The sequence below is a fragment of the Paramacrobiotus metropolitanus genome, unplaced genomic scaffold (genome assembly GCF_019649055.1).
Source record: "Paramacrobiotus metropolitanus isolate TYO unplaced genomic scaffold, Prichtersi_v1.0 Parri_scaffold0000013, whole genome shotgun sequence".
In the NCBI taxonomy this organism is placed as follows: domain Eukaryota; kingdom Metazoa; phylum Tardigrada; class Eutardigrada; order Parachela; family Macrobiotidae; genus Paramacrobiotus; species Paramacrobiotus metropolitanus.
The window spans coordinates 879168-892033 of NW_026570233.1; the positions used below are offsets into that span (position 1 = coordinate 879168).

The 12866-nt window shown below is 39.5% G+C and overlaps 1 protein-coding gene and 1 long non-coding RNA gene across 4 annotated transcripts; one reads left to right on the forward strand and one right to left on the reverse strand.

Annotated features, from left to right (window-relative positions):
• Positions 1-4325: 4325 nt before the first annotated feature.
• Positions 4326-7120, reverse strand: LOC129584350 (uncharacterized). Of its 3 annotated transcripts, none has more exons than XR_008689875.1 (3): positions 6850-7120; positions 5562-6260; positions 4326-4952 (listed from the first exon to the last, which is right to left on the reverse strand). It is a non-coding gene; the product is annotated as an uncharacterized LOC129584350 (long non-coding RNA). The 3 variants fall into 3 exon arrangements; XR_008689874.1 differs by lacking the exon at positions 6850-7120 and adding an exon at positions 6509-6577 and having other exon boundaries at positions 5562-6254; XR_008689876.1 differs by lacking the exon at positions 6850-7120 and adding an exon at positions 6509-6573.
• A 582-nt stretch (positions 7121-7702) lies between these two features.
• Positions 7703-10386, forward strand: LOC129584381 (uncharacterized). Its single transcript, XM_055476538.1, has 4 exons — positions 7703-8102; positions 8594-8838; positions 8935-9322; positions 9453-10386. The coding sequence occupies exons 2-4, from the start codon at positions 8794-8796 to the stop codon at positions 9986-9988; spliced, it is 969 nt and encodes a 322-aa protein (XP_055332513.1). The 5' UTR covers positions 7703-8102; positions 8594-8793; the 3' UTR covers positions 9989-10386.
• Positions 10387-12866: the final 2480 nt, after the last annotated feature.

The following is a 12866-nucleotide window of genomic DNA, read 5'->3' on the forward strand; positions in this document are numbered from 1 at the left end:
GGAAGCGGTGATGGTATAAGTAAATACGTGCAAAGTATAGATCATATATTCTATATAATACATGCAATATAAGAAAGCCATTACACACACAAATGATATAGCTATATCATACTTGCAATTAGAAAAGTGCCCGAAAAATGAAATGTTGCGGATTAAGTCGGATGGTTCATACTAATTGTATTTATGATACAGGTATATGTTTACAAGCCCAGCACGGATGAATATTGGCCGATGACTATTAAAAAACAAGTATCGGTCGCGCTAGCGCGCGACCAGTTGTGTTCAAGGTATGGAAGAATAAAAGAAATTACAAAATATACTTCGTACAACTATAAAATATTTCAAATATAAAACCCACCGAGGCCAGCTACCAAAATATTTTAAACATATAAAAATGCGGACAGCTTTCAAGCTTTCCGGTTAAAATCGATCAGTTTATAAAAACTGTAATGTAATAATCTCCTTGATTTTTCTTTTCGTTTTTCTTTTTCATATTTTCAGTGTAACTTTATATTGATGATCTAGCCAACTCGAAACTTGAATTTTTTGGTACGACAGATCGTATTTAAACGGTGATAAAATGGATGGCGTGGGATCACTTACACGATGCCCATAAAACACCATTAAGCCGATATTTCGGCGCAGAATTAATGAAACTTGTGGGAAACAATAAACGGTTGCTCAAAATGACCTCGCAGACTGCATCTTTAGCTACTAATACTGTCCGCGTGTGGCGGAGCAGGGCTGTAATTGCAAGATTTTCAGCCATTCAGCAAGCTGTTCAGTATTTAATAAAATAAATTAAATAATAAATACATATTTATTAGATTTAGAGGTTAGTGAATACCTGAGCTGCCATCAGTATTACAAAGTAACGTAGGTTAGTGAATGCCCGAGCTACCACCAGTACAACAGAGCCGCTACGTTATTGAAATCAGTAAATGGGCCGCGGGCCGGCTCTTAGATATTTAGGAATTAGATACTCGTATCAATTAAACACTTTAGACCGTGAGATATTGAGGTACTCAGATTTCTAGATATTTTAAAAATTTAGAAGGTCTGGAGGCTAAAAATATTTAGAGGTAACGGCCCCGCTGCGCGGGACCGAGTCAAAATATTTAGAAATTCGGGAAATGTAAAAGCTTTAAAGCCGACTTTGGAAGAATTTATAGGTATTTGGAGGTAATCGAACGGATTTAAGAACGTGTTAAAGGTTTCTAGAATTATAAAAAATAAAATTATGTTTGATGTATAATATTTGGCAATTTTAAATAACTACTTATTGTTTAGGTTGCTAAGTTGCGAACTCTCTAGAAGCTAACAGCATTTAAGTACTACAAACATCGGTCGCGCTAACGCGCGACCAGTTGTGTTTGAGGTATGGAAGAATGAAAGAAATATGTACAAAGTATACTTCGTACAGTAATAAAAAAAACTTTGAGAAATACTTCAAATATAAAACCCCAACGAGGCCAGCTACGAAAATATTTTAACATGTAGAAATGCGGAAAGTTTTCAAGCTTTCCGGTTAAATTCGACCAGTTTTATGAAAGCTGTGAAAACCTCCGTAATTTTTTTTCATGGTTCTTTTTCACGGTGATAAAATGGATGGAGTGGGATAATTTACACGATGCCCATAAGAAAACATTTTTCGGCGCAGAATTAATGGAAACTTGTGGGGAACAGTTAAAGGTCGCCCCAAGTGACCTCGCAGGCTGTATCTTTAGCTACTAATGTAAGATTTTTCAGCCATCAGTCAAGCTCTTCAGTAATTACCAAAATAAAATAAAAACATATTTATTAGATTTCGAGGTTAGTGAATGCCCAAGCTACCACCAGTATCCCAGAGCCGCTATGTGAGTGAATACGGTAAACGGGCCACGGGCCGGCTTTTAGATATTTAGAAGGAAACCGTTACAGGCAACCCCTAAAACCCCCGTTTGTTATAGGCAATCATTTTGAGATGTTATTTTATTTATAATTATTACATATTATAAACACAATAAAATATTATTTACATATTCTGACATTAGTTTATTATCGTTTTATACGTTTCCTGTTAACGTGAAAACTTTGACGCCGAGGCCATCGGAAGCCATGAAGACTGATGTAGTATTCGCATCACTGGAAAATGTAGACGACCTGAGGGATCATGGACATTTTCGTGTGGTGGGAGAAGAAAACGCTCTGGAGACTTTCCTTGAGCAAGTACAAAAAGGTTTTTTACGAATGTGTGCAGTGTGCACCATTGAGGAAAAAAAAGGGGTGCCCCGCTGTCGCCGCATGTCCAGCCCCAGCTGTACCGTAGCGAACAGGTCAATGTAGTATTTCCAGTTGTCCAGCTTCAGTTGTCGGGTCAAACCAGTGCGGCCCAATGGTGTCCTCTTACATTGTTGAACTGACCTCTACTTTTCTGAGCCTCCAGAGTTTCAAAATTTTAAAAACGTCTAACAATGTCTGAGTACCTCAATATCTCACTATCTTAATTGTCTAATTTATATATAATTTCTAAATATCTAAAAGCTGGCCACGGTCTGTTTACCGTATTCATACACGTAGCGGCTCTATCATACTGTGTGCTTGGGCATTCACTGCCTCGAAATCTAATAAATATGTATTTATTTTATTTTAATAAATACTGAAGATTTCGACTGATGGCTGAAAAAAGCTTTAAATTAGTACTTAACTAAAGATGCAGCCTGCGAGGTCAGAAAGCTTGCAATTAGTAGCTAAAGATGCAGCCTGCGCCGTTACCTCTAATTTTTTGAGCCTCCAGAGTTTCGAAATGTTAAAAATGTCTAGAAATGTCTTTAAAAATGTCTTTAAATGTCTAGAAATGTCTAGAAATGTCTTTAAAAATGTCTAGAAATGCACCCCGTTTATTACAGGCAAAGGGGTGCCTATAATATACGGTGGTTTTAGGGTGTGCCTATAGGGGTACCCTATTTAGAAATTACATATAAATCAGACAATTAAGACCGTGAGATATTGAGGTACAAAGACATTTCTAGACATTTTTAACATTTCGAAACTCTGGAGGCTCAAAAAATTAGAGGTAACGGCGCAGGCTGCATCTTTAGCTACTAATTGCAAGCTTTCTGACCTCGCAGGCTGCATCTTTAGTTAAGTACTAATTTAAAGCTTTTTTCAGCCATCAGTCGAAATCTTCAGTATTTATTAAAATAAAATAAATACATATTTATTAGATTTCGAGGCAGTGAATGCCCAAGCACACAGTATCACAGAGCCGCTACGTGTATGAATACGGTAAACAGACCGTGGCCAGCTTTTAGATATTTAGAAATTATATATAAATTAGACAATTAAGCTAGTGAGATATTGAGGTACTCAGACATTTTTAGACGTTTTTAAAATTTTGAAACTCTGGAGGCTCAGAAAAGTAGAGGTTACGGCCCCGCTGCGCGGGGCCGAGTCGAAATATTTAGAAATATTTAGAAATTCTGGAAATGTAAAAGCTCTGGAGCCGACTTTGAAAAAATTTATAGTTCTTTTGAGGTATTCGAACATGTATTTAAAAACATCTCAAAGGTTTTAAGAATTAAAAAGAAAATATAATTTTGATGGAATTGACAATTTAAATAACTGTACAGATCTGTAGTTTAGGTTGCTAAGCGGCCAAACTTGTATTTGCTTATTCGAGACGTTTCCAGAATTTACTGGAAATTTCTATGAACTTTAAACGCTAAGTACAGAAAGTTCGAAAGGGTTTTTGAAAACGTTCCGGAAACCAAAATTTTTCTCCAAACTGCAGGTAGGAAGCTTTGGAAGATGCTTTATTTTATAAAATTAACAGCTTAGTGGAAAACTCAATGTTGATTTAGGAGATAATTTCCAAAACTAACAACCTTTAAATACTAATTATCTTTAAGTACTACAGCCTCAAAAAATTTTTTTAGACCTTCTCCAAAACTTAAGATTTTTTTAATGATAAAGGTAGGAACGTTTGTGCGATGCTCTATTTCATAAAATTATCAACTTATTGAAAAAATGAATTTTGATTTAAGAGATAATTTCCAAAAAATAAGGACGTAAGGATATATGAATCTATTGATAAGTAACTCTAAGCATGTGTTGGTTTGCGGTCGCTAACAGACTGTCATATAACATTAATAAACCCGTACGTATGTTTAGTAATATCTATATTATGATACATTTTACAAAAGTTAATCGAAACCGGAAACACGGACTGTTTACTTGTACATACAGTACATAACTTGCAATGATGTCTGACGTGATAATGACTAACGTGTTAAGTTACAGTACATGAATTTTTTACTTTGTATTGTACTCGTACTTATTGTTAAGTAGCAGCTCAGATATTTCTACTGTTCTGGGTCAAGTTGTGTTAGAACAGTGTGTATTTCTTATCGCGTCCATGGTAACAAGCTTATGATTGACCACTGGACTCAGACAAATGATTTTGACAAAAAGTCAACATTCTTGGATCCACCGCTATACCTAGAGAATTTTGATGTACTTTAAAGCAACAAAATTGGTGAAGTAGAAGCCGAGATCCTTCGCCTCAAAGGACAGGGGCCGAAGTCCTGGCACAGATAATCAGTATTCATATAACTATATAATATTGAAATGTGAAGAATGCACTAATGAAGCATCCAGTGTGTAGGGTAGTTTACCCGGCGTACTCTGTATACTCCTGCGAGTTTACGTAGCCCGGGGCTGTGGGTGGTTGCATATAAGCGCAGGTGTATGCACGGTTGGGTTGATCGGATGAGTTGGGCGGTCAGGCAAATACAAATGCATTTATATAATTATGAAGGGTCTTGATCGGAAACTCGGGGAAGGATAGTCAGCATACTCGATGTCGACGGAATTCCGATATAATTGTGGTATAGCCTAACGCGTCAAGGACTCAAGGTGGAAAGGAAGTGCGGGAAAACCGGCGGGTGGCCGATTCTAATTCAGTGCATTCTCTGCAAAAGCAAAAACTATTGTTGGTCGTACATGGCTGAAAAAAATGCATATTACCCACCTACACAAGATTTTCCTGTTTGCATTTAAGTCTATTTATTGTGTTTAAAAACAGTGCAATAATATGGAAGAATACTGCCGCCGTTTATCCGCTAATCGCGCTCCATACGTTGCGGTGGATTAACTGTATTTTACCAATAGTAATTTTTGTACAATGTTTTTTTTTAGGTGGTGAATGGTTGTTATATTCCGGGATGGCCGGAAGGGTTTTGGAAAAGGCTTTTATTAATTACGCAGGCTTAAAGATAACAGTTTCGCAGAAATTCGGTTGACCTTTAATCTAATGCTTAAGGGGAGCAATTGCATATCGCATTATTGCGCAAAAGTAATTACAAGTTTGATTAACGGCTTAAATAATAAATTTTTATGTACCGCTAATCCATTTTACTATTATCACTTTTCGCTACAGCCGTTGGCATCATAGTTTGGTGTGGGTCATTATAAGATTTTAACAGTACGGGGATACATTCTGGGACGGGTTTCAGAGTCGGGAAAGGTCTCTAATCGAAGAAAATGCTGAAAGCGTACATAATTTGCCTGAATCCGCTCACCTTGTACGCCACCGTCACTCGGAAATGGCTTTCAGTCTACCAGGTGATCTCCCCAGACACTAGTAAGTCATTCCGAACAAATCGCTTCCAGACCCACCACATGCTCAACGCAAAAACGATCCCAAAGGCCACGGAGTAAAAGGTCATTTCAGTGTACGTCGGGAGCTTAGCCGCTGGCTGCTCGGATTGTGGAATTGGTTCTGGTGCCCTGCAGCTGCAGCACTCTCTAGCGAAAAACGTTTCCGCGTCGATTGCTGGTCCACCGGGCAGGTTGACAACCGGCAGTTTGTTTAACTCAATTATCCTCCCATTGGACATTAGGTTAACAATAATTGTGGTGTTATTAAACTCCGTTAACGAAGCATATGTTAGACTGACAGTTCCAATAAGAAGGAAGCAATACTTTGTGAAAAAGGTCATCGTCGCTTTAAAAAGATCAACTGTGAATTACAACACTGTGCTTAATTCCTCAACAACCAGGTCGAAATGTGTAATTAAAATCGGGCAGCACTCTCCAAAAACCCCTGCATAGCACTATCCTAATTCCTAATAACAGCACATAACGCACAGCTTATATCCGCTGGAATTATGCAGCCCCTTATAATAAGAGCTCCCGCAGAGCTTGTTGAATTACGGAACAACAATCTGGACGAAAGATTATGATATGTTCCATCCGGTAAACATTGGTACCACCTGCAACTGCTCCTTTTTATGAATTGGGAAATTAGAATAATGAAAGTGCGCAAATATTCTTGTCAGTATATACATCGGACTTCAAAATCATGTTTACGCATATCCCATAGCGCTGTCGGCTGTGGGTTTATACAGTGTACATCTTTATAAAGTCCACTGGATACTTGTAGTATGCATCTGTGTTACTGCATGCAATACACAATTGCATGTACTCTGTACACTGAAACGTTGCATGTACTCTGTACACTACATACCTAGACGCGATGACGCGGTAGATGTACAGATAATGTAAAATCTGGAAGCACGTAATTGAAGGGGCAAAAGTGCAAAAACGGTATCAATTTTCCTCACATATATATAGGGGGCAAAACTAAGCGTGTTCCATGGTTCCCCTGTATTGCTGCCGTCACCCGCCTGGAGTGTAACGTTACGGCAATACATATGGTTAAATCTGGCGCGGTACATAAGCGCCATGTTTAGCCACAACGTAAAACTCTAGCCGGGTGACGGCAGCAATACAGGGGAACCGTGGAACACGTTTAGTTTTGCCCCCTATATGTGTAGGTCGTTGACTAATCATGATCCTTATCTGCACTATAATCGTCCACATCCGCATGTACATATGCAAATTTGTTAGGATAATATCGCAAGAAAAAAAGTCTACAAACGGCAGTGTGGTAATGTTAGTTTTGTATTTTAACGGCAAAGTTTTTTAAACGGCGTTTTTGAGCGGCAAATGAAAACGGTAAAGGTAAAGGCTTAGGATTTCACGGTTTTAAGGCAAAGGTAAAGATGGAAAGGCAAACTGAAACTTCAACTTTCTAAACTGAGTGGCAACATAATTTTCTTGACTGCAGATGTGCAGTGTACAGTTTATTGCCGAATCAAGTTGCTAACAAAGTTAACTGCCAAATCACAATACTACGGTGGACTATCGCAGGAAATGAGTCATACATAATTGTACGTAACATATCGTATGTACTGTTTATTGGTGGTACTCTAGAAACAATTAACGAAGGCGTCGTTTTCAAATGTGATACAAAGTGTTAGAACTCAAAACCGATAAAATTGCTTTAATACAAAACCACAATCTTAGATAAGCAGTCAATGAAACATCGTCACTGCTTATCAAACAACCGGAACTGTTTTCGCAAGCGTAAAGATGTGCCTTAATTGTGAACTGAGAATCTCCGTATACCGCAACGTATTGTACATATCAGATCAATTAGAGGGGTATCTTGCTACAATTATCAGCATTGAAATGACGTTGAGGACAATCAACCACACCAACCCTGAAAAGTGTTGTTTGTGTACATGTACATTTATGCAGGATGTACCGTTTATCTGTATACGCTCTTTAGCAAGCCTCATGAAAATCATTTTCCCGTTTAAAAATGAAAATTTTTTTATTATGCAGAGAAATTGTGGCCTGATCTGTGGCGGTCTTGTAGTACATGTCGTTGTAGTGAGTTCAGTAGCGATTGTATTGTTCTTCTGTGATTTGAGCGAGGTACCTGCGAGGGCTAGAGGTATATAAGCGAGGTATCGCGCAGTTGTAAAATAAGCGTTTGTAATTCCAACAAGCTAGAGATCTGATCTCGATGTGACTAAATTCACGGTTTGATCTCGTGTTCGATTTCGGAGACCACTTGGTGACCTTTTACCTTAAGTCTTCAGTTGCTTTTTATTTAATTGGCGCTCGCATCCGGATTCGGGACTGCATTGCAAACGTGGTATCCTCAGCTTCTCGTTCCTTTATTGACCTTTCGGTCCCTCTGTCCTTCATTCCCAGCTAAAGCCTGGGGACGGATTACTATCGCTTCTGCTACCATCTAGCGTACAGGATCGGTAAATATTACCATTCTTCTTCGTGCATATTTCGCGTGTTTGCAGCAGGAATTCCTGTGTTCCAGTCTTGTACTCACATTTAGGCCATCCGTTACCATTCAGGTTTCTGTAAATAATTTGAGATAGAAAGTGCTTTACTGATTGTGTCGTGGTCGGTATTTATGGAATAAGGTCTTTCATTCGCGGCACATCTGCCCAACTCGAACTGCACTTACAACGGAAATCAGCTTAACTACTTGGAACGAAACCTTAATATTCCAGCAGATTTCGATGTCAACCTGGTACTGGGCTCTACCAAAGAGCTACTGCCCATGTGCCCAACTATGCACAGTTCTCATAGTGACACACTTCGCGAACAAAGCGAACCTCTTCTGTTCCGTGACGCGCTTACCGCTGTCCGTTTTTATGGATTCTGAACAACCGCAAATGCGACACTGTATCCTTATTTACGGTTTGTACAAAATGTTAAACATCAGTTAACGTGGTTTCAGATAGAACGTAGTCAAGTTGGATATTTGGATAACGAGTTTTTCCGTGGATTTCGTCCGTTGAATACCGAAAAACTTACCACAACGACACAGAGACAATTTCGCCCGGCGCATTTTAGCTACTAACGTATCCTCTGGTCCCAGCACTGAACATTGGCATTGCGCCAAAATTGGCATTTATCTCTCTTCAGGGCAAATTAATAATGGAAATTGCCTGGTCGGTCTTCGAACCATTGGCTCAAAATTTGGTAAGCTAGGTATATTGCATCGCATTTGCGTTCGTCTGCTGTTACTTAAACCATATCATTTATACGGATAATCATTTACAGTATTTGCGTTTATAGGAACATCTACATCTTAACCAATGGGCTATCCGGTCAATGGAGCGGAGCGGCATACACTTTACATTATCATTAGTTTCTCTAAGAATGTCCCAGTTTGGTCTACCAACAATTCCAAAGAGCGTCCTAAGCACGCTAACCCCGCGAGATCCCATCGCGCCAAGTTTGGCGCAGCAACCCACGAATCGGGACTGGAATTTCTGGACGCCTAAATTCTGTCCGTCAAGCAGCAACTGCTCCTGCTGCGAAATGAAAGATTTTTTGGAATGGGCCGGAAAAATTAACAAACCTACCAGCCAGCGTCCGGTCAGCGTACTGTTCATGTGTGGTGGCGCTAACGGAGTAAATTATAATCAGACCTCCCAATTTCCGCTCGATCTTCATGCTCAGTGTAAGTGAGCAATATAACAACAAGCTATACGAGCAATATAACAACTCAACTTTTTACTGTAGTTTATGCGCGTTATTTGTATACTGTCAGCGTATCCAGAAATATTTAGGATAACGTTTAAATTTCATAGGCGCGGAACCAGTGAAGATATCCAAGCCCGTTGTGTGTTATAAACCGCCTCCGATCAAAGTGGAATGCACCGGCAACTTACATGTGACAACCAGCGAACCGAATCTACGCCGAACCGATGCGGCATCCCTTAGTGTATCGGCTGACAGTAGTTTCCGTTGTCGGACGTTTTTGTATAATATCCATTCTAAGATTCTACAAATGGCCGAAGAAGGCAAAGAAGTCAATCAAACCGCACCGCGGACAGTCACCGCAACGTGCAATAACGGGATGATTAGCGCTGATATGTTTGATGCTTATGCGGCTGATGTTACGAAACTGACATTCGATAGCGATGCAAGCACAAACTGCCGAGACAAATTCGACTTGTTTCTAAATTTCGTCTACGCACAGAAAGATCCACAGACTCTTTACGAGGACGTGGTACCAACCATCATTCCTGTTGATCGCTGGATTAACGAGTTTCAGATTTGCTCGGATACACCTCCATTAACGCTCTCCTGCAATGGTGCCATCGGCTGCATTCCCGAGAATTAACATTTCGTCGCATAACTCCACAAAGCTGCTGTTTAAGACAACCAGGTTTTCCACTGCAGGAAAGCACTGAAGAACATTCATAAATATCTGCTCGAACAAAATAATACGAAAGTGGAAGATGCCGTGGAGCAAAACCATACAGACCCCCTGATTGTGGTGTGTCAGAAAGGTCAAACCGTGATATCGCACGGAACACAGGAACAATCCACATTTGCCAATATCGAATACTACGGTACTCCGCACCGGATCAGCTGTGCCGCAATGCTTTTGGTAAATTTGTTAACCGTTTAACAGGACTGTTAAATGTCCGCTCAGAGCCTGAATAAAACAGTCATCTTCGAGGATCAGCATTTTCGATTGACAATTTGAAACGGAACGCTCTTATACTTTGTACATCTGTCAATGGGTCCACTATGGGAAAGCTACAACTAATTTAACCACCAGCAATTCCGTTTTTCCTGCTAACTGCGCATGATTAAAGAACTGCGAATAAAATTACGCTCAATTTGTATCGTAATGTATATACTCCAAGTCTCCAACTGATTGACCATTTTCAATACTCTATAGTGTCTGTACACTATAAATTCGTGTTCGTGCATGTACGAAAATCCCGAACATCTTTTTGCACTTTCTCACATGTACACAATTTTTGGAGAACAGATAACTTTACTCGGCGAAAATTTTCCGGCACAAGATACATATTTGAAATGAAACCGCTTGGTGATGTATCTTGATATGCAATAAATATTCAGACCTGAACTCCCAAAGCAACACTGTGTTTTTCTTTCAAAGTAACCTTGATCTAACGCTGCTATGGTACGAACTACGCAATACAAAGCCGGTTGTACAATATGTAAGTGCATTCGAAGTTAATTGTATTTTATATTACAAACACAGCCTATTTATCTAATTTAACCAGGACTAAGTATTATGATCGTTTTGGTAAATGGTCAATGATGAAATAAAGTTTTTGTAAATACGGTTCTTATAGTCGTCAATATCTTTGAATGTGCGTTCGGTGTGCCACAAACAGCTGCTGCCTTTCCTGTGACCGCTCCTAAATTTAAACGCTGTCTCAAATAGCGGTTTAACGAGGCTCCCCGATATCTTCACGGATCTTCCGGTTGGCGAAGCGGATGAACTTGGCAAAAGCCGTCTCGATTAATGAGATGCTGTGGTTGCTATCAACGGGTGTTTCCTTTAGATCCATGGCGCATATCCTAACATAGACAGTCATGAGAGAGGGTTTTTTCCAAGGTGATCCTGCAATTTTGCTGCAAAAGCCCAGTTTTTTTTGGCAACAGCCGACAGCGTATACCGGCCCACCATAACAAAAATGAGTTGTCAGTTAAAAAGTACGTAAGTATATCGACAGCATTGCACGATTAACTATGTCGTAGAATTACGCAGCAGTTAACTTTATATTTTTATTCCATTCACTCTCGCTGATTTCGCACGCTATAGTACTGTTGAATTTTTAAAGAAGTAAAGCTTATTTGAGTTCTTACGTTGCCAGACTGGAGACCCCAAATCACAGGGGACATCTCCACACATAAATACTTTAGCCTTGAGAGTGATATGTGGGCTTTAACTATGTATAACAACCATGAGCTTTACAGGACAGCACAGAAAGGTCAGCCGGGCCTTTTAAGGAATCTGTTTTGCTGTAGATGATAAATTTTAGTAGGTTTTTACTTGTTGGATAAACAAATTGGCAAACCAAATTAAGTTAGATTACAAGATCGACCAATAACCTAGCAGTCTTGACCACCATTTGATAGCAATGAAAGGTCGGTTAGGTTTAGGAAAATTCTTGCAGTCGATAAGCTCTTGAGCGCAGGTTTTACAAGTGCCATTTCTGGACGGCTTGAACGACAGTTCTGTTCCGCGGTTATTTTAGCCTGCTGGCCGGTATTAAAGTTATCTTAGATGCGTATGTTTTATGCGCTGCTCTGATCACTTACTGTGGCCATAATATGGAATATTCATTAATTCCGTTAGCACGCTGATCAGCGCTGATTAAAACAGACGCCTCTAAAAGCTTAACACTTATTGCGCTATACAGTTTTTTGCTCCGATAAATTTGTTTTTATGTTAATTGTTTTCGAAATCTTAAGTCGAAGTCTTTTGGCATTTGCTTGCCTCACTGAAAAAGTTGTTCAGTTGAAAAGAATGGAAATGTGTTATTTTTATTAGAATATAATAATCTCTATGCAACCTTACAGTGACGATTTTTTGAAGGTCACCTTGAAGTTTGAACTTGCAGTTTCACCGATCATACCGGCATGATGGCATCTGTTGGACTAATTCCTGGCAATTCTTTTGCAAACAAAAATGCATGTAACACAGCTTCCGAAAACCTACGCTGACTCGGATATCATTACCAGTTTCTTGATTAATTTTTTGGTTTACTCCAATCCGGAGGTTACGGGGTAGTTATATAATAGATGTGGTTTCTTGATCCAGAAATACTATGGTATAAACATGACACGTTCCAACTTTTCCAGACCACTGTCTTCCGTATTGTCAATCAATAGGATCATGATTTTCTACGTATACTAGGACGCAGTTATCATAAATTTGGCACATATCAGCTGGATCAAGTTTCTTGTAAAACTGTGACACGGCAACGCACTATAAAGGTTAATTATTTAATTAACAATAATTCAGACGTTGACGATTACAGAAGCCCAGGTGATAAGCCGGTAGGTTGTACGACATGGAAACGCTGGTTACGTTACGTTAGCGAAGATCTACACCGATAAAAGCGGAAAAGCGCGTTGTATAGACAATTCAAGCGTTTGCAGTAGGTTTAAAATTACTTTCGGCCAAGGTACCAGTTGCTGGTCGGCAGGGTCTCACTCGATGGCAGCGCACT